Raw genomic sequence first — 24,670 nt, 5'->3', positions numbered from 1 at the left:
CTTGCATAAAACATGTTGAATTTATACCTTTGAAACAACGTCAGATCTTCAACATTATATCCACTATTAGAGAAAGAACAACATGCTGGGCAATATCTCATAGTGGAGAGTTCATATATCTACAGTTTCCTGTTGGTCTCTCATCCAGGGTTTTAACCAAGCCCAGCACTGCTTAGCTTTGATATTTGTAACTGACTACTACCAATGTACTACCGTGAGAATTACTATTGTGAGATCTCATAATTAATAGATAAATAGATTCACTGTTGCTATCGAAGTAATTCCAGATGGTAGGTTTAACAGAGCAAATTAAATGTAACCATACTTCATAAGTCATATCACCCAATAGTACTATTTAGGCCTGTATGGCATTTACAAAGTCATCAACAGCTATTGTTTCAATTCATCCCAGGGTTCAAAAAAAGAAACTTCCTCTCACTGTCAACTGCGTTTATTTTCAGCAAAATTCACATGTGTAAATATTTGTATGAACATAACAAGATTCAACAACGGAGACATAAACTGAACAAGTTGACTAACAGAAATGGAATAATGTGTCCCTGAACAAAGGGGGGGTCAAAATCAATGGTAAGTCAGTATCTGGTGTGGCCACCAGCTGCATTAAGTACTGTAGTTCATCTCCTCCTCATGGACTGCCCCAGATTTGCCAGTTCTTGTTGTGAGATGTTACCCCACTCTTCCACCAAGGCACCTGCAAGTTCCAGGACATTTCTGGGGGGAATGGCTCTAGCCCTCACCCTCTGATCCAACAGGTCCCAGATGTGCTCAATGGGATTGAGATCTGGGCTCTTCGCTGGCCATGGCTGAACACTGACATTCCTGTCTTGCAGGAAATCACACACAGAACGAGCAGTATGGCTGAAGGGTCATGTCAGGATGAGCCTGCAGGAAGGGTACCAGATGAGGGAGGAGGATGTCTGTAACGCACAGCGTTGAGATTGCCTGCAATGACAACAAGCTCAGTCCGATGATGCTGTGACATACCGCCCCAGACCATGACGGGCCCTCCACCTCCAAATCGATCCCGCTCCAGAGTACAGGCCTCGGTGTAACGCTCATTCCTTTGACGATAAACGCGAATCCGACCATCACCCCTGGTGAGACAAAACCGCGACTCGTCAGTGAAGAGCACTTTTTTGCCAGTCCTGTCTGGTCCAGCGACGGTGGCTTTGTGCCCTTAGGCGACGTTGTTGCCGGTGATGTCTGGTGAGGACCTGCCTTACAACAGGCCTACAAGCCCTCAGTCCAGCCTCTCTCAGCCTATTGCGGACAGTCTGAGCACTGATGGAGGGATTGTGCGTTCCTGGTGTAACTCGGGCAGTGGTTGCCATCCTGTACCTGTCCCGCAGGTGTGATGTTCAGATGTATCGATCCTATGCAGGTGTTGTTACACGTGGTCTGCCACTGTGAGGACAATCAGCTGTCCGTCCGGTCTCCCTGTAGTGCTGTCTTAGGCGTCTCACAGTACGGACATTGCAATTTATTGGCCACATCTGCAGTCCTCATGCCTCATTGCAGCGTGCCTCAGGCATGTTCACGCAGATGAGCAGGGACCCTGGGCATCTTTCTTTTGGTGTTTTTCAGAGTCAGTAGAAAGGCCTTTTTAGTGTCCTAAGTTTTCACAACTGTGACCGTAATTGCCTACCGTCTGTAAGCTGTTAGTGTCTTAACGACCGTTCCACAGGTGCAAGTTCATTAATTGTTCATGGTTCATTGAACAAGCATGGGAAACAGTGTTTAAACCCTTTACAAACCTTAAATCTGTAACCATGGGCACCCTCTTAGATATCATCCTGACCAACCTGCCCTCTAAATACACCTCTGCTGTCTTCAACTAGGATCTCAGCGATCACTGCCTCAATGCCTGCGTGCGTACTGGGTCCCCGGTCTAACGACCACCCCTCATCACTGTCAAACGCTCCCTAAAACACTTCAGTGAGCAGGCCTTTCTAATTGACCTGGCCCGGGTATCCTGGAAGGACATTGACCTCATTCCGTCAGTAGAGGATGCCTGGCTGCTCTTCAAAAGTGCTTTCCTCTCCATCTTAAATAAGCATGCCTCATTCAAAAAATTCAGAACTAAGAACAGATATAGATAGCCCTTGGTTCACCCCAGACTTGACTGCCCTTGACCATTACAAAAACATCCTGTTGCGTTCTGCATTAGCGTCAAATAACCCCCGCGATATGCAACTTTTCAGGGAAGTCAGGAACCAATATAAACAATCAGTTTTTCAAACACAAATTTGCTTCCTCCAGCACAAACTCCCAAAAAGTTTTTGGACACTGTAAAGTCCATGGAGAATAAGAGCACCTCCTCCCAGCTGCCCACTGCACTGAGGCTAGGAAACTGTCACCACAGATAAATCTACGACAATCGATAATTTCAATAAGCATTTTTCCACGGCTGGCCATGCTTTCCACCTGGCTACCCCTACCCTGGCCAACATCTCAGCACCCCCTGCAGCAACTTGCCCAACCCCCCCCCCCCCCTCCTGCTTCTCCTTCACCCAAATCCAGACAGCTGATGTTCTGAAAGAACTGCAAAAGCTGGATCCCTACAAATCAGCTGGGCTAGACAATCTGGACCCTCTCTTTCTAAAATTATCTGTAGAAATTGTTGCAACCCCTATTCCTAGCCTATTCAACCTCTCTTTCGTATAGTCTGAGATCCCCAAAGATTGAAAAGCTGCCGCGGTCATCCCCCTCTTCAAAGGTGGAGACACTCTAGACCCAAACTGTTATAGACCTATATCCATCCTGCCCTGCCTTTCTAAAATCTTCGAAAGCCAAGTTACTAAACAGATAACCGACCATTTCGAATCCCACCGTACCTTCTCCACTATGCAATCTGGTTTCCGAGCTGGTCATGGGTGCACCTCAGCCAAGCTCAAGGTCCTAAACGATATCATAACCACCATCGATAAAAGACAGTACTGTGCAGCCGTCTTCATCGACCTGGCCAAGGCTTTCGACTCTGTCAATCACTGCATTCTTCTCGGCAGACTCAATAGCCTTGGCTTCTCAAATGACTGCCTCGCCTGGTTCACCAACTACTTCTCAGATAGAGTTCAGTGTGTCAAATCGGAGGGCCTGTTGTCCGGACCTCTGGCAGTCTCTATGGGGGTGCAACAGGGTTCAATTCTCAGGCCGACTCTTTTCTCTGTATACATCAATGATGTCGCTCTTGCTGCTGGTGATTCTCTAATCCACCTCTATGCAGACGACACCATTCTGTATACTTCTGGCCCTTCTTTGGACACTGTGCTAACAAACCTCCAAACGAGCTTCAATGACATACAACACTCCTTCCGTGGCCTCCAACGGCTTTTAAATGCTAGTTAAACTAAGTGCATGCTCTTCAACCGATTGCTGCCCGCACCCTCCCGCCCGACTAGCATCACTACTCTGGACGGTTCTGACTTAGAATATGTGGACAACTACAAATACCTAGGTGTCTGGTTAGACTGTAAACTCTCCTTCCAGACTCACATTAAGCATCTCCAATCCAAAATGAAATCTAGTATTGGCTTCCTATTTCGCAACAAACCCTCCTTCACTCATGCCGCCAAACCGATCCTACCGATCCTAGACTTCGGCGATGTCATTTCCAAAATAGCCCCCAACACTCTACTCAACAAACTGGATGTAGTCTATCACAGTGCCATCCGTTTTAACTCCAAATTCCCATATACTACCCACCACTGTGACCTGTATGCTCTCGTTGGCTGGCCCTCACTACATATACGTCGCCAAACCCACTGGCTCCAGGTCATCTATAAGTCTTTGCTAGGTAAAGCCCCACCACTCAGCTCACTGGTCACCATAGCATCACCCACCCGTAGCACGCACTCCAGCAGGTATATTGTACTGGTCATCCCCAAAGCCAACACTTACTTTGGCCACCTTTCCTTCCAGTTCTCTGCTGCCAATGACTGGAACGAATTGCAAAAATCTCTGAAGCTGGAGACTTATATCTCCCTCTCTAACTTTAAGCATCAGCTGTCTGAGCAGCTTATCGATCACTGTACGTATACACAGCCAATCTGTAAATAGCACACCCGACTACTTCATCCCCATATTATTACTTACCCTCTTGCTCTTTTGCACCCCAGTATCTCTACGTGCACATCATCATCTGCACATCTATCACTCCAGTATTAATGCTAAATTGTAATTATTTTCACCTCTATGGCCTATTTATTGTCTTACCTCCCTGATCTTCTACATTTACACACACTGTACATAGATTTTCCTATTTTTCTTTTCTTTTGTGTTATTGACTGTACGTTTGTTTATGTGTAACTCTGTGTTGTTGTTTTGGTCACACTGCTTTGCTTTATCTTGGCCAGGTTGCAGTTATAAATGAGAACTTGTTCTCCACTGGCCTACCTGGTTAAATAAAGGTGAAATAAAATTAAAAAACAATGAAGATCTGTGAAGTTATTTGGATTTTTACGAATTATCTTTGAAAGACAGGGTCCTGAAAAAGGGACGCTTCTTTCTTTGCTGAGTTCATATAGTAAGCCGAGGGTTTCAAGCTCTGGTTGATTTCGAATATAATCTTCATGTTAATAATTTATATATTTGATTCATGTCTCCATCTCAACCAAACATCTAAGTTAAACAATAGAACTAAATCAAATCAAACTTTATTTAAAGGGCAGTTTATAGACAAACTGGATATTGAATTGTGTTTGGTTGTCACCGCAACTAAATAGATGTATCTTCTGCTTGCATAGTTCCATCTGTGCCACCGGCTTAGTCTGGCTTTAATTAATAATAATAAAAGCTAGAAACAAGCATTTCGCTGCACCTGCGATAACATCTGCAAATCTGTGTACGTGACCAATAAACTTTGATTTGATTTAATTCATATGTTGGATTCACGTCATCATCTCAATCAAAAAGAACTACTATAAATCAAATCAAACTTGAAATGCACTTTAAATAAGGTTTGATTTGATTTAGTCCTATTCTTTAACTTTTATTCTTGGTTGAGATGGAGAAGTGAATCCAACATATCAATTATTATTAATTTGTAGACAAACTGGAATGGAAGCCAGACTAAGACAATGGCACAGAAAAAGTATTGTTGCTGTTTGTGCTATGTTGCTCTGTCTGTATGCTATGTCTTGCTTGTCCTATGTTGCTCTGCGTGTGCTCACTGCTCAATGATTGTCTATATTGTAATTGTTTTTAATAACCTGCCCAGGGACTGTCGTTGAAAATTAGCCGGCTGGCTAAAACCGGCACTTTTACTGAAACGTTGATTAATGTGCACTGTCTCTGTAAAAATAAAATAAACCTAAACCCAAACTCAAACCCAAACCCAAACTCAAACCCCAAAAACACTTCTCCTTCACATGTTGATGTCTGGTTGCGTTGACAACCAAACACAATTCAACATCACTTTTGCAATACAGTAAATAGACTATTAACTTGTCGACAAGTTAACAAATGGCATGTTGGATTCACGCCTCCAACTAAACCAAAAGTTAAAGGATTAAGCCAGTGGCTCAGATTTAAACTATCAAAGCATTAGCTACATTACATATCCTTTAAATGTTGATATTTGGTTGCGTTGTCAACCAAACACAATTCAATATTACTTTTGTAATAATGTTAAGGCTATCTTACAAACTAATGTAACAGTATTTATTCAACCTTAAAATTAGTAACAAATCCACGGCCACATTTTGAGATTCCTGTAACTATAAATGTCTTCTTATGTAATCATAGAAAGGTGTTCAAGACAGCGTGCATGTTCAAGACAGCGTGCATGTTCAAGATAGCGTGCATGTTCAACATAGCGTGCATGTTCAAGACAGCGTGCATGTTCAAGACAGCGTGCATGTTCGAGACAGCGTGCATGTTCGAGACAGCGTGCATGTTCGAGACAGCGTGCATGTTCGAGACAGCGTGCATGTTCGAGACAGCGTGCATGTTCGAGATAGCGTGCATGTTCGAGACAGCGTGCATGTTCGAGACAGCGTGCATGTTCGAGATAGCGTGCATGTTCGAGACAGCGTGCATGTTCGAGATAGCGTGCATGTTCGAGACAGCGTGCATGTTCGAGACAGCGTGCATGTTCGAGACAGCGTGCATGTTCGAGACAGCGTGCATGTTCGAGACAGCGTGCATGTTCGAGACAGCGTGCATGTTCGAGACAGCGTGCATGTTCAAGACAGCGTGGATGTTCAAGACAGCGTGCATGTTCGAGACAGCGTGCAAAGGTCTCAGGTTCGTGGAGTTCTTAACAATTGCTATAATAAACGGTGCAGAATATTGAACAGCATTGATCACTGGCATGATGTACTTTTAATGTAATCACAACTGCAATACAGGTCATTTGGTCGTGCTATTAGATGAAGCACAGTGATAACACATTAAGTTGTATAAATCAACAATATCTGACCTTCTATTCCCATTTGAACTTTGTTGTGCTTTTAAACGGTTGAAAGAGCAGACATTGTTTCGACATGATTTTTGATATCCTCCTGACAATCAGGGAACTATTTCACGTGTCATTGTAACATTGAAAAACAGGGAGGAAGGCAGGAAGCCCGTGGGAGGGGCTAGGGAAAATGGCGGGGAATGCGTTCAGAGGCTCTAACACCTACACTGCCTCCCTGGTCTGAAAATTAAGTTTAAAGCTCCGCCATGTCACTTTATGCTTATGAAAGAAATCTGTCACGCCAAAGTCAAGCATAAAGGACAGATTGCAGAGGGTATTGAGGCTCTGTAACCAAGATGGCCTCCATTGTGTGACAGGCCTTCCCAGCTAAACCCTCAAACCATGATTTATGTCCACCAATTCCCACTGGAGGCTCACCACCACAGCCTGGTGGAGCAGTCACACATTTCAAAAGTGGGAAGGCAGGGCTGAAAAACTTGTTCATTCAGAGTGAAGTGCCTGTTCAGCTAGCATTTAATGGAAGATTAATTGCTTTGTGTTTTCACAGTTCATTAAAGAAACTGACGTCCGGTTCCATTTCAAAGCTACATGCACCTAATCATTCGAAAGATGGAAACCTAATAAGCTTGCTGGGTAAGTTGAAGTACTGTTGGTAGCTACTTTCTCGTCCCCTGCTTCTTGTTTCACTGCCTCTCGGTGAGCACGAAGAGTAAGTTACAGGCTTCTCAAAAGTCTGCTAGAAACCTGCATATTTCTTGGCCTTGCCGGATTTCATTTTTTCTTTTTGATTAAGACACTAATTTAAAAACTTTATTTCAAAGTTCCAGGGAATTAAAAAAGCCTAGCTGGAGGTATCTAATTACATGTATATTGTATTGTGTTGCTATTCTGCAGCAATTAAACTACAATATTAATTTAGCAAAGGTTTAACACTCAATTTGCACATTAGTGTTATTTTCTGTGGAGAATAAAACTCTGAGTGGGGAACTTGTCAGGAGACCCTTTGAGCTATGGAATAATATTACAATAGGACAGGCCTTGACACAATGCAGTGCTCTACACAAGCATCAATTCAAGCGTATCAGACCAGAGAGCGATAACAATCATACGGTTTGTGTTTACAAATGTGATCTCACAACGTCCATTAATGAAGGCATGAGACTGTATCTGTTAGGCACATTATTATGCATTTCATGACAGCTCAATAGATACCAATAACGAGCCTCTAATCCACCGGGTCTATGACTAGAAACGAACTAATGAAACTGCACCACTGATTCTTACATTTGCCCAAGGCAGTGACCTTTACTCTCTGGTTCCATGGCAACCTCTCAAGCTTTAGGACTCAACACAGTTGGAGGAGCCATTGGAATCATTGGAGTCACAAATCGTACAATATAATATTACATTTGGGTTAATTACAAAAAAATTATGATTTTGTTAATGGGCCCGATTCAGACCCAAGTTAAGCGAGGATAAAGGGAACTTATTTCCCTTTTTATGCACTTTTCTCTCTGTGCGTATTCTGACATAGAATTTAAACATGAGAATAGCATGCTATTCACCCTCTTTTCGTTTCGGATGGAGATGGAATAAATTAAGGTGTGGCGGAGGTGTGTCCATAGCCACAGGAAGTAGTTTAGGGGTGGGGGTACTGCGTTTTTTGCCAACAAGAGGAGAATGCAGAAAAAAAAGAATACCCTCGCTAAAGACGTCTATATTGGTCACTAATACAGGACTAGTAAAGGCCCAGTGCACTATATTTTTGTACTAAATGTATTTGAGTCTGATTATTATCTTTACAAAACAGTTAATCTGATAATATTTGTGAAATACAAAAATACTTGCTTGATATCCACTACTGTTCAAAAGTTTGGGGTCACTTAGAAATGTCATGGTTTTTGAAAGAAAAACACATTTTTTGTCCATTGATATAACATCAAATTGATCAGAACTTTATTTAACTAGGCAAATCAGTTAAGAACAAATTCTTATTTACAATGACAGTCTAGGAACAGTGGGTTAACTGCCTTGTTCGGGGGAAGAACGGCAGATTTTTTCCTTGTCAGCTCAGGGATTTGATCTAGCAACCTTTCAGTTAGTGGCCCAAGGCTCTAACCACTAGGCTACCTGCTGCCCCAAGGGCCATCCATACAGTGTAGACATGGTTAACGTTAAAATGACTATTGTAGCTGGAAATGGCTGATTTGTTATGGAATATCTACATAGGTGTAAAGAGGCCCATTATCAACAACCATTCTGAGAAATGAAGGCTATTCCATGCGAGAAATTGCCAAGAAACTGAAGATCTCGTACAACACTGTGTAATACTCCCTTCACGGGACAGAGCAAACTGGCTCTAACCAGAATAGAAAGAGGAGTGGGAGGCCACAGTGCACAACTGAGCAAGAGGACAAGTACATTAGAGTGTCTAGTTTGAGAAACAGAGTCCTCACGAGTGCTCAAATGGCAGCTTTATTAAATAGTACCCGCAAAACACCAGTCTCAATGTCAACAGTGAAGAGGCGACTCCGGGATGCTGGCCTTCTAGGCAGAGTTTCAAAGAAAAAGCCTTATCTCAGACTGGCCAACAAAAAGAAAAGATTTAGATGGGCAAAAGAACACAGACACTGGACAGAGGAACAGCATCCCGGAGTCGTTTCTTGGCAATTTCTTGCATTGAATAGCCTTCATTTCTCAGAACAAGGATAGTCTGATCTTTGTTCTTTGTTTCTGGCCATTTTGAGCCTGTAATCGAACCCACAAATGCTGATGCTCCAGAAACTCAACTAGTCTAAAGAAGGCCAGTTTTCTTGCTTCTTTAACCAGCACAACAGTTTTCAGCTGTGCTAGCATAATTGCAAAAGGGTTTTCTAATGATCAATTAGCCTTTTAAAATGATAATTTTGGATTATCAGACACAACGTGCCATTGGAACACAGGAGGTATGGTTGCTGACAATGGACCTCTGTACGCCTATGTGGATATTCTATCTTAAATCAGCTGTTTCCAGCTACAATAGTCATTTACAACATTAACAATGTTGACACTGTATTTCTGATCAATTTGATGTTATTTTAATGGACAAAAAAATGTGCTTTTCTTTCAAAAACAAGGACATTTCTAGGTGACCCCAAACTTTTGAATGGTAGTGTATATACAGCAGCAGTCAAAAGTTTGGACGCACCTACTCATTCAAGGGTTTTTCTTTATTTTTACTATTTTTCTATTTTTCAAAACGATGAAATAACACATATGGAATCATGTAGTAACCAAAAAAGTGTTACCAAATCTAAATATATTTCATCAAAGTAGCCACCCTTTGCCTTGATGACAGCTTTGCACACTCTTGGCATTCTCTCAACCAGCTTCATGAGGTAGTCACATGGAATGCTTTTCAATTAACAGGTGTGCCTTTTTTAAAGTTAATTTGTGGAATTTCTTTCCTTCTTAATGCGTTTGATCCAATCAGTTGTGTTGTGACATGGTAGAGGTGGTATACAGAAGATAGCCCTATTTGGTAAAAGACCAAGTTCATATTATGGCAAAAAGAGCTCAAATAAGCAAAGAGAAATGACAGTTCATAATTTCTTTCAGACATGAAGGTCAGTCAATGCGGAAAATTTTAAGAACTTTGAAAGTTTCTTCAATTGCAGTTTCAGAACCCATCAAGCGCTATGATGAAACTGTCTCTCATCAGGACCGCCACAGGAAAGGAAGACCCAGAGTTACCTCTGCTGCAGAGGATAAATTCATTAGAGTTAACAGCACCTCAGTTCTGATGAGGTCTGATGAGTCCAATTTGAGATTTTTGGTTCCAACAACTGTGTCTTTGTGAGACGCAGAGTAGGTGAAATGATGATCTCCGCATGTGTGGTTCCCACCGTGATGCACGGAGGAGGTGTGATGGTATGATGGTGCTTTGCTGGTAACACTGTCTGTGATTTTGTTTAGAATTCAAGGCACACTTAACCAGCATGGCTACCACAGTATTCTGCAGTGACACGCCATCCCATCTGGTTTGACTTAGTGGGACTGTCATTTGTTTTTCAACAGGACAATGACCCAAAACACACATCCAGGCTGTGTAAGGGCTATTTGATCAAGAAGGAGAGTGATGGTGCTGCATCAGATGACCTGGCCTCCACAATCACCCGACCTCAACCCAATTGATGGGTTTGGGATGTTGGACCGCAGAGTGAAGGAAAAGCAGTCAACAAGTGCTCAGCGTACAGTTGAAGTCAGAAGTTTACATACACCTTAGCCAACTACATTTAAACTCCTTTATTCACAATTCCTGACATTTAATCCTTGTCAAAATTCCCTGTCTTAGGTCAGTTAGAATCACCACTTTATTTTAAGAATGTGAAATGTCAGAATAATAGCAGAGAGAATTATTACGAGAATTATTTCTTTCAGCTTTTATTTCTTTCATCACATTCCCAGTGGGTCAGAAGTTTACATACACTCAATTAGTATTTGGTAGCATTGCCTTTAAATTGTTTAACTCGGGTCAAACGTTTCAGGTAGCCTTCCACAAACTTCCCACAATAAGTTGGGTGAATTTTGGCCCATTCCTCCTGACAGAGCTGGTGTAACTGAGTCAGGTTTGTAGACCTCCTTGCTCGCACACGCTTTTTCAGTTCTGCCCACAAATTTTCTATGGGATTGAGGTCAGGGCTTTGTGATGGCCACTCTAAAACCTTGACTTTGTTGTCCTTAAGCCATTTTGCCACAACTTTGGAAGTATGCTTGGGGTCAATGTCCAATTGGAAGACCCAAGCTTTAACTTCCTGACTGATGTCTTGAGATGTTGCTTCAATATATCCACATCATTTTCCTACCTCATGATGCCATCTATTTTGTGAAGTGCACCAGTCCCTCCTGCAGCAAAGCACCCCCACACCCCCAATGGTCATTATAGCCAAACAGTTCTATTTTTGTTTCATCAGACCAGAGGACATTTCTCCAAAAAGTACGATCTTTGTCCCCATGTGCAGTTGCAAACCGTAGTCTGGCTTTTTTTTATGGCGGTTTAGGAGCACTGGCTTCTTCCTTGCTGAGTGGCCTTTCAGGTTATGTCAACTCGTTTTACTGTTGATATAGATACTTTTGTACCTGTTTCCTCCAGCATCTCCACAAGGTCCTTTGCTGTTGTTCTGGGATTGATTTGCACTTTTCGCACCAAAGTCCGTTCATCTCTAGGAGACAGAACGCGTCTCCTTCCTGAGCAGTATGACGGCTGCGTGGTCCCATAGTGTTTATACTTGCGTACTATTGTTTGTACAGATGAACGTGGTACCTTCAGGCATTTGGATATTGTTCCCAAGGATGAACCAGACTTGTGGAGGTCTACAATTTTCTTTCTGAGGTCTTTGCTGATTTCTTTTGATTTTCCCATGATGTCAAGCAAAGAGGCACTGAGTTTGAAGGTAGGCCTTGAAATACATCCACAGGTACACCTCCAGTTGACTCAAATGATGTCAATTAGCCTATCAGAAGCTTCTAAAGCCATGACATCATTTTCTGGAATTTTCCGAGCTGTTTAAAGGCACAGTCAACTTAGTGTATGTAAACTTCTGACCCACTGGAATTGTGATACAATGGATTATAAGTGAAATAATCTGTTTGTAAACAATTGTTGGAACAATTACTTGTGTCATGCACAAAGTAGATATCCTAACCAATTTGTCAAAACTATAGTTTGTTAATAAGAAATGTATGGAGTGGTTAAAAAAACGAGTTTAATGACTCCAACCAAAGTGTATGTAAACTTCCGACTTCAACTGTATGTGGGAACAACTTCAAGACTGTTGGAAAAGCATTCCTCATGAAGCTGGTTGAGAGAATGCCAAGAGTGTGCAAAGCTGTCATCAAGGCAAAGGGTGGCTACTTTGAAGCATCTAAAATATAAAATATTTTTTGATTTGTTTAACACTGTTTTGGTTACTACATGATTCCATATGTGTTATTTCATATTGCGGATGTCTTCACTATTATTCTACAATGTAGAAAATAGTAAAAATAAAGAAAAACCCTTGAATGAGTAGGTGTGTCCACACTTTTGACTGGTACTGCATACATGTGTTTTATTATTCTGATGTTTCAGAGGGAGCAGCCCCCTCATCACTCCTACTTCCCATGGCTATGGGTATGTCTCATATTGCTTATTCTGACCTTGACCTAATTCCCTAATAATTCCACCACCTTCACAAGCGAGGAAACCATGAATAACGTCTAGCGAACCTTCTGGTTCCAAGTGGGGAAAGCATCTACTTTATTTTTTTCCAGATAGAAATTGCACCATTCTCCATGCACTGTAATATACAACTTGATAAGAGCTATTGATAAGAGCTAGGTAAATGAGTAATATGTTAGGATAAGGGAATTGTAAATATAAATGACACTTGTTTAAGATCTAGTTTACCTTATAATAGCTGGAGACAAATGTGAAACCGGTCATATGGCAGCAGACGGAAGCCCAGTAAAGTGTATAAAATGCTGTGCCATTATCCAGAACTTAAACTTAAAAGGCCTTTTAATTAACTTGCTGGGATGGGCACCGTCGAATGTCTTAATTATAGGCTTCCCAGACTTTCTCTGTCTCCTATTTCTATCATGTTAAATATGAACCACTATCAGTATCGACCATCAGTAGGCCTAATAACCACACACATTTACTGTTAGATCCCTTTAGCTGTTATAGCCTACATTATCATTCCATTTAATGACATCGTTTCATTTACCTTCATTTGCTTCCTCTGTAAAAGCAATCACGGCCATGTGGTTAGTAACAGTTGATAATATATAAAAAGAAATGCAGGCTAATTAAATCGTTATGAGGGGAGCGCAGACCAAGCCGTAACAGTTTAAACCAAAACTTGGCCGTGTCATCACACAGTTCCATGGTTAGTGCAGGCAATAGATGAGGTCATACCCGACTATTGCACACTATTCTCCCTATTATGGTTCAATGTACACTTATCTTCCAACATTACCATGGGTTGAAGAACTGAATGTGGCAATTTTCTGAATGAATCAAACCACGGTTGTATTTCTTCAGCATGTAAAGGCTCTCCAAACCTGTTTTTTTTATGACTCATAAACACTTTCCTAAACCTAAATAATCTACAAGAATATAGTATTTTTAATCTACGAAATAGTGCTGAAACGGAGACGAATATGCATATATTTGGATGGTTTTCTTTCATTGATCCCTAATATTCTGAACCCGTTCTCTGGAGTCTGTCGACAAAAATTCGAACTAAAAGGCACACAGTATTTAAAGGGATGGCTAAAGATAAGTCTACTGAAAACCCCGTTGAAGGAAAACTCGAGGAGAAAATATGTTGGCCAGCAAGTGGAAGATTTTTCAGCTGTTGAATAACATTTATTTAGAGCGCGCAAGGTAGCCACACATGCAGAGCACTTTACACTACTGAATAAGGTACGTCTTAATACCAACTACTGAGAAGTGCGTATAGGAAAGGCATGTGTAGGAAAGTCGGAATCAGCCACTTACAAACATACTTTTTCTTGCCAAAACCAGAAAAAGCAGGGACAGCTGGCTGGGGTGGTGCTGGGTGGGGGGATGGGATGGCAGGGACAGCTGGATGGGGTGGTGCTGGGGAAGGGTGGATGGGATGGCAGGGACAGCTGGATGGGGTGGTGCTGGGGAAGGGTGGATGGGATGGCAGGGACAGCTGGCTGGGGTGGTGCTGGGGAAGGGTGGATGGGATGGCAGGGACAGCTGGCTGGGGTGGTGCTGGGGAAGGGTGGATGGGATGGTGCTGGGGGAGGGTGGATGGGATGGCAGGGACAGCTTGATGGGGTGGTGCTGGGGAAGGGTGGATGGGATGGTGCTGGGGGAGGGTGGATGGGGTGGCAGGGACAGCTGGCTGGGGTGGTGCTGGGGTAGGGTGGATGGGATGGCAGGGACAGCTGGATGGGGTGGTGCTGGGGAAGGGTGGATGGGATGGCAGGGACAGCTTGATGGGGTGGTGCTGGGGAAGGGTGGATGGGATGGCAGGGACAGCTGGCTGGGGTGGTGCTGGGGAAGGGTGGATGGGATGGTGCTGGGGGAGGGTGGATGGGGTGGTGCTGGGGAAGGGTGGATGGGGTGGTGCTGGGAGGGGGGATGGGGTGGTGCTGGGGAAGGGTGGATGGGGTGGTGCTGGGGAAGGGTGGGTGGGGTGGCAGGGACAGCTGGATGGGGTGGTGCTGGGGAAGGGTGGATGGGGTGGTGCTGGGGAAGGGTGGGTGGGGTGGTGCTGGGGAAGGGTGGATGGGGTGGCAGGGACAGCTGGATGGGGTGGTGCTGGGGAAGGGTGGATGGGATGGCAGGGACAGCTGGCTGGGGTGGTGCTGGGGAAGGATGGATGGGATGGCAGGGACAGCTGGCTGGGGTGGTGCTGGGGAAGGGTGGATGGGATGGCAGGGACAGCTGGCTGGGGTGGTGCTGGGGAAGGGTGGATGGGATGGCAGTGACAGCTGGATGGGGTGGATGGGATGGCAGGGACAGCTGGCTGGGGTGGTGCTGGGGAAGGGTGGATGGGATGGCAGGGACAGCTGGCTGGGGTGGTGCTGGGGAAGGGTGGATGGGATGGCAGGGACAGCTGGCTGGGGTGGTGCTGGGGAAGGGTGGATGGGATGGCAGTGACAGCTGGATGGGGTGGATGGGATGGCAGGGACAGCTGGCTGGGGTGGTGCTGGGGAAGGGTGGATGGGATGGCAGGGACAGCTGGCTGGGGTGGTGCTGGGGGAGGGTGGATGGGATGGCAGGGACAGCTGGCTGGGGTGGTGCTGGGGAAGGGTGGATGGGATGGTGCTGGGGGAGGGTGGATGGGATGGCAGGGACAGCTTGATGGGGTGGTGCTGGGGAAGGGTGGATGGGATGGTGCTGGGGGATGGTGGATGGGGTGGCAGGGACAGCTGGCTGGGGTGGTGCTGGGGTAGGGTGGATGGGATGGCAGGGACATCTGGCTGGGGTGGTGCTGGGGAAGGGTGGATGGGATGGTGCTGGGGAAGGGTGGATGGGATGGCAGGGACAGCTGGCTGGGGTGGTGCTGGGGAAGGGTGGATGGGATGGTGCTGGGGGAGGGTGGATGGGATGGCAGGGACAGCTTGATGGGGTGGTGCTGGGGAAGGGTGGATGGGGTGGTGCTGGGGGAGGGTGGATGGGGTGGCAGGGACAGCTGGCTGGGGTGGTGCTGGGGTAGGGTGGATGGGATGGCAGGGACAGCTTGATGGGGTGGTGCTGGGGAAGGGTGGATGGGATGGCAGGGACAGCTTGATGGGGTGGTGCTGGGGAAGGGTGGATGGGGTTGTGCTGGGGGAGGGTGGATGGGGTGGCAGGGACAGCTGGCTGGGGTAGGGTGGATGGGATGGCAGGGACAGCTTGATGGGGTGGTGCTGGGGAAGGGTGGATGGGATGGCAGGGACAGCTTGATGGGGTGGTGCTGGGGAAGGGTGGATGGGGTGGTGCTGGGGGAGGGTGGATGGGATGGCAGGGACAGCTGGCTGGGGTGGTGCTGGGGAAGGGTGGATCGGGTGGTGCTGGGAGGGGGGATGGGGTGGTGCTGGGTGGGGATGGCTGGGGTGGTGAGGTTCGTTGATTATTTTTCACAAGTTTGATTATGAGCTTAGTGTTAATGTTAACTCTCCTAATGTTATCAACATCCCAAAATAATTTGTCTGTACACTCCACGGGGTGTTTTGAAATGTACAAAATGAGAAATCTCTTCAGCTTTCTTTCAGCCAAACACAGATTTTCTCCCGAGCTAATTTTACACGATGTTCAACTCTTTCTAGCCCAACCATTTACAACAATGAGAGCTTTTAAATCAAAATCTTATTCTTTTATGTCTGTTTTCCCCACTTCAACCAATAACTTTTCAATTCATTGATTGTTTGTTTGACAATGTCAACCTGCAGCTGATGGCACTCCACGGTATCTCTGCATTAAGACAGCGAGTCATTTGTCAGATACTGAATATAAGATCCTATCAGTCTTTCATACAGAGTAGATACACGTTAGGATGTTCAGCTGACAACGGCAAGATTTCAAGGAAGCTCCCCAAAAAGTACTGCATTGGCTGTTACTGTACATTGTCTGGAAGTTGTCATTTCTCACAAATAGAACAATTGTAAGCGAGCAACCTTTTGATGAGGGCCCTTATCACACATTAGAAGTCCATTTCTCTTTAATATACAAAGAAATGTAGCAGAACTCTTGACACAACTCAAAGTGTGGAAATAATTGGACTGCATAATTGCAGAGATGGCATCTCCTAATTGAATTACCAGCTAACAAAGAAATAAATGCAATTGAAAATATGTCACAGAGTGAAACTCTCAGATAAGGAAAACTTTTTTTCTGTGGCAAGAGGAAAAAGTCAACAATGCCCATCACTATCCTGAGAAACTAGACAGGCCTGCATGTAGGAAGTTAACGCTTACGACTGGGCTACATCACAGTGTGGGAAAACCCTGGGGAGAGTTCATGGATGCCTACTGTTGAGAACGAACTGGACTGTATCCTATTTCAGAGAGATCAACGCTACAGCCACTGTGTTAAAGTATTAATGGGTGAGCAAGCTGCCGATTGTACCGCTGCTTGCCACTGTCATCCTCCACTACCCTCTAGGTATCCTGCAGGCTTAGCTGAGGCAACGCTGGCAGAGCTGAAATTTTACACAGCTGAATAATGCCTCTCGTTTCCCTTAACCGTTCCTTAATTTCACAGTGCTTGTGACAGGAATCTGACACTTATTATTACATGATGCTTTTGCATTGCAGTGTGACATCTAGGAAGTACAGCTAGCGAACTCAAATGAGTCTAGAGAGGCGATCCGATACAACAAAACAATGATCAACAATGGAGTAGTAAACAGATGTAACTGAACCACCTAATATGAAATACTTTAGGAAACCTTGGAGACAGACAGGTTTACCCTCTCTGAATGAGGAGCCCTTTGAGATGGCAGTCTTACCCTCTCTGAATGATGAGGACCTTGAGATGGCAGTCTTACCCTCTCTGAATGAGGAGCACCTTGAGATGGCAGTCTTACCCTCTCTGAATGATGAGGACCTTTAGATGGCAGTCTTACCCTCTCTGAATGAGGAGCACCTTGAGATGGCAGGTTTACCCTCTCTGAATGAGGAGCCCTTTGAGATGGCAGTCTTACCCTCTCTGAATGATGAGGACCTTGAGATGGCAGTCTTACCCTCTCTGAATGAGGAGCACCTTGAGATGGCAGTCTTACCCTCTCTGAATGATGAGGACCTTGAGATGGCAGTCTTACCCTCTCTGAATGAGGAGCACCTTGAGATGGCAGTCTTACCCTCTCTGAATGAGGAGCACTTTGAGATGGCAGTCTTACCCTCTCTGAATGAGGAGCCCTTTGAGATGGCAGTCTTACCCTCTCTGAATGAGGAGCACTTTGAGATGGCAGTCTTACCCTCTCTGAATGATGAGGACCTTGAGATGGCAGTCTTACCCTCTCTGAACGAGGAGCCCTTTGAGATGGCAGTCTTACCCTCTCTGAATGAGGAGCCCTTTGAGATGGCAGTCTTACCCTCTCTGAATGAGGAGCCCTTTGAGATGGCAGTCTTACCCTCTCTGAATGAGGAGCACTTTGAGATGGCAGTCTTACCCTCTCTGAATGAGGAGCACTTTGAGATGGCAGTCTTACCCTCTCTGAACGAGGAGCCCTTTGAGATGGCAGTCTTACCCTCTCTGAATGAGGAGCCCTTTGAGATGGCAGTCTTACCCTCTCTGAATGAGGAGCCCTTTGAGATGGCAGTCTTACCCTCTCTGAATGAGGAGCCCTTTGAGATGGCAGTCTTACCCTCTCTGAATGATGAGGACCTTGAGATGGCAGTCTTACCCTCTCTGAATGAGGAGCCCTTTGAGATGGCAGTCTTACCCTCTCTGAATGAGGAGCACTTTGAGATGGCAGTCTTACCCTCTCTGAATGAGGAGCCCTTTGAGATGGCAGTCTTACCCTCTCTGAATGAGGAGCACTTTGAGATGGCAGTCTTACCCTCTCTGAATGAGGAGCACTTTGAGATGGCAGTCTTACCCTCTCTGAATGAGGAGCCCTTTGAGATGGCAGTCTTACCCTCTCTGAATGAGGAGGACCTTGAGATGGCAGTCTTTGTCCTAGTTTGAGGTTTGTCCTCAGGTTCCTCTTACTTTTAAGTTAGTATCTCGTAAATATTTCACAAGTACACAGGAAATGTTTTAACTTATCTTTAAAACCATGAATCTGCCTTAGAGGGCTTAATGAAAAACAACGCTAAACCAATATACAAACATACCAACAAGAATGCAGGCATATTCATGGACAGGATTCACTGGTGTTTCCAATTACGGTTTGATGTCAATTACGGTGTTGATGTCAACTCTAAGAATATAATTTACATAGAAGTTAATACTGCCCTACCAAGCTAAAAGGCAGTAACTGCTCATAGTGTGGAACTGAGAAAAATTGCTTTTATTTACCTTGATTTCACGGTAACTTTATGCAGTTACTGCTAACACGACACACATTTTCTCCAAAACACAATACAATGGAGGCAGGATACTTGTCCACATGATTATGCATGCATTTAATGTAGAAAAAATTATATGAGCTAATTTTCAGACCAAATGAGCAGTAACTGCCTTTTTGCTTGGTATGGCAGAATAATGGCAGCTGAGTTTTCCTGACAGTTCAGCTAAACCCAGACATCAAAACCACAACACTTTTACCCAAAGAAACACAAATCCATCCGTGTCTGCTTTTTCTGTCTGAGGCTGGAATAGCCAATAACAACGGAAGGTAAAACATCCTTGGTTTACAATAAAATGTGTATTAGGACAATCATATCATATCATCTTAGAGTGTAACGTGAAATGTAAAACGTATTCATATATAGTCTGTGGAGGTTTTAGTCAGTCCCCTTCGAGAGACCTTGGGTATTGTAGCACTTCGTCAGGGAAGTCACTGAACGTATTTTCAATGCAACACATCTCTGTTGTTTACAATGGACAAGGTTGTTCTGTTCCTCTGCTTCATCAACGATAACAAGGGGCACTCCACTGGAGAAATTCAACCTACGATGCAGGCGCTATCTGACAGTCCAAGGAAACGGTACAGCCGTTCTCGTCTGGGTGTATCTTTGTCAAATAAGGACCAAAAGGATTGGAGATCGGATGCTGATCCAAACGTTAATGTCAATGAGAGGTGCTGCAGATGGGTATGGAGTGTCTTGGTGTGAAGGAGTTACAGCTTGGTGTGGTTGAGAAGGAGTTGCAGCTGAGCGCTCAGACCAGTGATATGAAAGCCATCAGCAGATGCCACTGGAGGAGCCTCAGGACGGGGAATCAGTCCAAATTAATTCATTTTATACATAAAGCGATAAACTGTGCAATTAGAGACAGGAAAGTGGCAATTAATGCACTTCACAGTGAAAAGAGACACATAATCCCTCCCTTTGTATCCATGAAGGTGGAGTCTATGGATGACACAGATGCACAGATTGCCTATCAATCACTGAGCGTTTTTATGCGCCCGCTTGTGGCCCCCCGGTCCAGCCCGGGGATGTGACAAAGGAGACGGATAGCGCTGTATTTAGGGAAACCGAATATCAATAAACACCAAGGGGAAATGCACATACACACCTGAGGGGTGGCAGCCACAGGTTCTTAAACAACAGGGGCCTGAAAAATGGGCCAGTCAGTGAGCTATGGCCAGATTAATCACCCACTGTCTCAGCGCACAGACCCCCCCCCCACCCCCGCCTGACAGCAATGTCCCCCAATAAAACAGGAATAAAAAAAACACAGTCCTTGTGAAGTCAATTTTCATAAAGAGCCAGGGAAGAAGTGGCAGGGGAAAGATAGGTGTGTGTATATTCCTATGCATCGCAGCAGCTCGGGAACACGTGTTCTGTAACTCAGGAGTAATTAAGCAGCCAGGTAAAGTAAGACTCACTCCTCGTCTCAAAGACGTCTGAGGGGACATCAAACGGAATACATTTGATTTACTATGAATTACAAATGCATTGCATTGACATTTCATAATGCCAACAGCTTTAAATATTCCCCTTTGAGTCAACGGGACACTTTTATAGATAGACATTTTTATGAATGTTACATGTTTACCTGCATGTCATAAGCATCCGTGGTCCTAGCTGAGGAGACTGATCCTCACAACAACATATTGTGAACCCTAGCTGAGGAGACTGATCCTCACAACAACATATTGTGAACCCTAGCTGAGGAGACTAGGCTATTCGATCTTACTGGCTATAGCTATGGCTGTATTTAGGTTAATTCAGAAGCTGAAAATCATTAAAAAAAAAAAAATGTTATGCCAAACTTTGGTATGCCGTTCCTTTATGCCATCAACACGTACAGTACATGCTGCTTGATATCCTCTGCGTTAGCTCTGCTGTCACATCTACTGCGCTTCATCAAATAACCCGTTTATACTCTACACAGGGCCGTAGCCAGGGTCTGAGTTTTACAGAGGTCCGGAGGGAGTGAACAGCAAAAAAGACAAGCAGAAATGGCCCCAGTCATTATCACATTGGTTGCTGTAGCTCCGTTCACCTCAGGCGATCTACAAACACATAGCCTATTAGCTATACGATTAAACGCTACACATTAACTCACATTAATTCAGCGCCGGGATAAAACAAATATATTACCAAAGTACGGACCTCGGTGTCCTCATACAATATGTAGCTATGGCCCTGATTGTGAACCCTAGCTGAGGAGACTGATCCTCACAACAACATATTGTGAACCCTAGCTGAGGAGACTGATCCTCACAACAACATATTGTGAACCCTAGCTGAGGGGACTGATCCTCACAACAACATATTGTGAACCCTAGCTGAGGAGACTGATCCTCACAACAACATATTGTGAACCCTAGCTGAGGGGACTGATCCTCACAACAACATATTGTGAACCCTAGCTGAGGAGACTGATCCTCACAACAACATATTGTGAACCCTAGCTGAGGGGACTGATCCTCACAACAACATATTGTGAACCCTAGCTGAGGAGACTGATCCTCACAACAACATATTGTGAACCCTAGCTGAGGAGACTGATCCTTACAACAACATATTGTGAACCCTAGCTGAGGAGACTGATCCTCACAACAACATATTGTGAACCCTAGCTGAGGGGACTGAGCCTCACAATGTTTGGTACTGACACTACTGCTGTTATCTCTGAGGGTGGCCGGCTGCTTTCACTCGGCTCCAGATCAAATCCTATTTTCATTAGGATGACTCTTCCAGTTTATCCTGGTTTGATCGGATGTTTCTTCTTGGCATAGCAGACTGGTCAGATGTTCATAAAGGCTCGGTGTGATTGATTGAAACTATTGTTCACTCAGACCACTGTCACAATGGTCACAATGCTAGCCACCTGGCTAGCCAGCTAAAGGGGATAGGTTAAAGTTAATATTATGTCTAGTCAATAAACAAATGGATTTTCCAGTGTGATCAATAGAATGCACGATGCCTCTGAGCAGAGTGAGAGAATGTTTGAACATGGGAGACGATTGACATCCCACAGCTCTAAACAGTAGAAGACATAACCCTGTCGTCTACATACAGCATGTCAATGTATGTTTTAAATCCAATTCAAGCTGTTCAAGAGGTTATTAGTGCTCAGTATTGAATTACATTTCCATGTCAGGCCAAATAATCTTGTTTGGTCAGATATATTAACCCTAGGATGCATGGCGTCCCAAGAGTGCATATGCCGGGTCAAAAATACCCGATAATGTAATATCTGTGTTTATTTAAATGGGTCTAAAATATTATACATTTTGTGGAACATAATTATTTTGAGGGATGATTTGGAATTGTCAATAATGTTTTTAGTCGCTCTTCAACAGTTTGATACACCTTTCAATGATAACATTAACTATTGAAAATAGTTAGCATATTTTTCTTACAATCAATCTTACAACCAAAGTTTCACATTCAATCTTTTAGTGTGAAGAACAAAATAAAAAAACCTTTAAGAATGCTTTAGAATATATCAAAACATTTATTTGAAAATACAAAGTTCATCATCAATATAAATGACAAAACTAACAATTGTGAATTTATAAAACATGAACACTAAAAAGAACAACGTGTGTGTGATGCTTACTTATTCTGTCTTAGTCCATGCATTTGTTACAAACCACAAACATTTTTGCAGACGGGTGTGTTGCACTGAGAACACCAGCAGCTGACTTTTCTATCCTTTGCGCTTGGGCAGAGCTGGCACCTCTTCCTCTTCTGGCCCTGGCTGCTCTGAGTGGTGGGCAGAGCTGGCACCTCTTCCTCTTCTGGCCCTGGCTGCTCTGAGGGGTGGGCAGAGCTGGCACCTCTTCCTCTTCTGGCCCTGGCTGCTCTGAGGGGTGGGCAGAGCTGGCACCTCTTCCTCTTCTGGCCCTGGCTGCTCTGAGTGGTGGGCAGAGCTGGCACCTCTTCCTCTTCTGGCCCTGGCTGCTCTGAGTGGTGGGCAGAGCTGGCACCTCTTCCTCTTCTGGCCCTGGCTGCTCTGAGTGGTGGGCAGAGCTGGCACCTCTTCCTCTTCTGGCCCTGGCTGCTCTGAGGGGTGGGCAGAGCTGGCACCTCTTCCTCTTCTGGCCCTGGCTGCTCTGAGGGGTGGGCAGAGCTGGCACCTCTTCCTCTTCTGGCCCTGGCTGCTCTGAGTGGTGGGCAGAGCTGGCACCTCTTCCTCTTCTGGCCCTGGCTGCTCTGAGTGGTGGTGGCATGGCTCTCTTTCATCACCCCACATCTTTCCATTGACTCAGTTGTTCTGTGGAGATGGGAGAACCTTCCAGAAGGACAACCATCTCTGTAGCACGCCAACAATCAGGCCTTTATGGTAGAGTGGCCAGACGGAAGCCACTCCTCAGTAAAAGGTACATGACAGCCCGCTTGGAGTTTGCCAAAGGGCACCTAAAGGACTCTCAGACCATGAGAAACAAGATTCTCTGGTCTGATGAAACCAAGATTGGACAGAATGCCAAGCGTCACGTCTGGAGGAAAGCTGCTCATCCACTGTGACGCAGTCACTGGTGACACAACTGGTGGCTTCTGTTCCTGCCTTTAGTTGGGGGGGGGGGGTTCACTCCAGTAAGACCCCTTTTAACTCAGTCTATTTGACTGGTTTTCACTCTCCTCCTTCAGAGTAGCCCTCCCCATCTGTAGAATCATCTAGGACAGCTGGACTACCAGGGCCATCCACAACTCCAACTTGACCGACAGGCACCATTGTCTGTGTCATCAGAATTGGATACCTCAGATTCTGAGTCAGAGGCACCAATGGCTTCTTCAACCAGCATCTGTAAAACCATTTTGGTTGTATATCTGTCAACATTCTTATGAGCCTCTTCATGAAACTGCTTTTACTCAATGAGTTAAAAAGGAGAAATTAAAACGGTAATTATTGAACATTTAAAAACAAGATATTTAATCAATATTTTATTAATTACTTTGATTTTATTGTTGTAGCAAAAAGAAAGGTCAGTTTGACGAGTACAACGCAGTGAATTCCATAGGAAATACATACGGGTCATATTTGACCCACATATGAAAACACTTGGCGTAGTGATGCAAAAAACTATTTTTACTTAAAAACATTTAAAAAAAAAAAAAAAACTAGGACGTTAGAACGTTAAAGACATTTTATTTAAGGAATTCCTTGAATATTAGATGATTACATTTTTTTTTTGGGGGGGGGATCAATACAACAACAAAAAACTTTAGCTGTAACCTTCATATCAAACTTGAACCTTCATATCATAATTGCTGTGACGACCCTCCCACTCTGTCTGCCGTATTCTCTCTTTGTTCTTGTTTCCTTATTAGGATGCCGGTGGGTGGAGTTGGGAGGGTCGTCAGCTACGTGGGAAACACCTGGGCCCGGTGTCTCCCAGGATAAATACACCACTTCCCCATTCATGGAGGAGACTCTCTCCATGCAGACACCTTTACAGATTTTGTTGTGTATCTTGGTGGTTTTTGGTGGTTTGCTTTAGCACCTTTCAACACCCTGCATTATCACATTCATGCATGCAAAACACTCACTTACACTACTGATTACTGATTACACACACCATTGTATATTGTACTTAGTTAATAAATATATTTTGTTATTCCTTATCTCCACGTTGTCTCCCTTTTGTTACGGGCTTGAGCCGGTTCGTGACACTGCTAACCGCT

The 24,670-nt window shown here is 44.6% G+C and overlaps 1 protein-coding gene across 1 annotated transcript; it reads left to right on the top strand.

The window, feature by feature from the left end:
* Window positions 1-17,534: 17,534 nt before the first annotated feature.
* LOC139575372 (polysialoglycoprotein-like) lies at window positions 17,535-18,611 on the top strand. The gene has a single exon (XM_071400287.1). The coding sequence runs from the start codon at window positions 17,535-17,537 to the stop codon at window positions 18,609-18,611; it is 1,077 nt and encodes a 358-aa protein (XP_071256388.1).
* Window positions 18,612-24,670: the final 6,059 nt, after the last annotated feature.

Source organism: Salvelinus alpinus, chromosome 5, assembly GCF_045679555.1.
Source record: "Salvelinus alpinus chromosome 5, SLU_Salpinus.1, whole genome shotgun sequence".
NCBI classification, from domain to species: Eukaryota; Metazoa; Chordata; class Actinopteri; order Salmoniformes; family Salmonidae; genus Salvelinus; species Salvelinus alpinus.
Note: the sequence above shows the minus strand (reverse complement) of the source record. Positions and strands in the feature narration are given on the sequence as shown.

Coding starts and splice junctions, on each gene's coding strand:
- LOC139575372 (XM_071400287.1), top strand. CDS start 17,535: ATGGCAGTCTTACCCTCTCTGAATGAGGAGCACCTTGAGATGGCAGGT.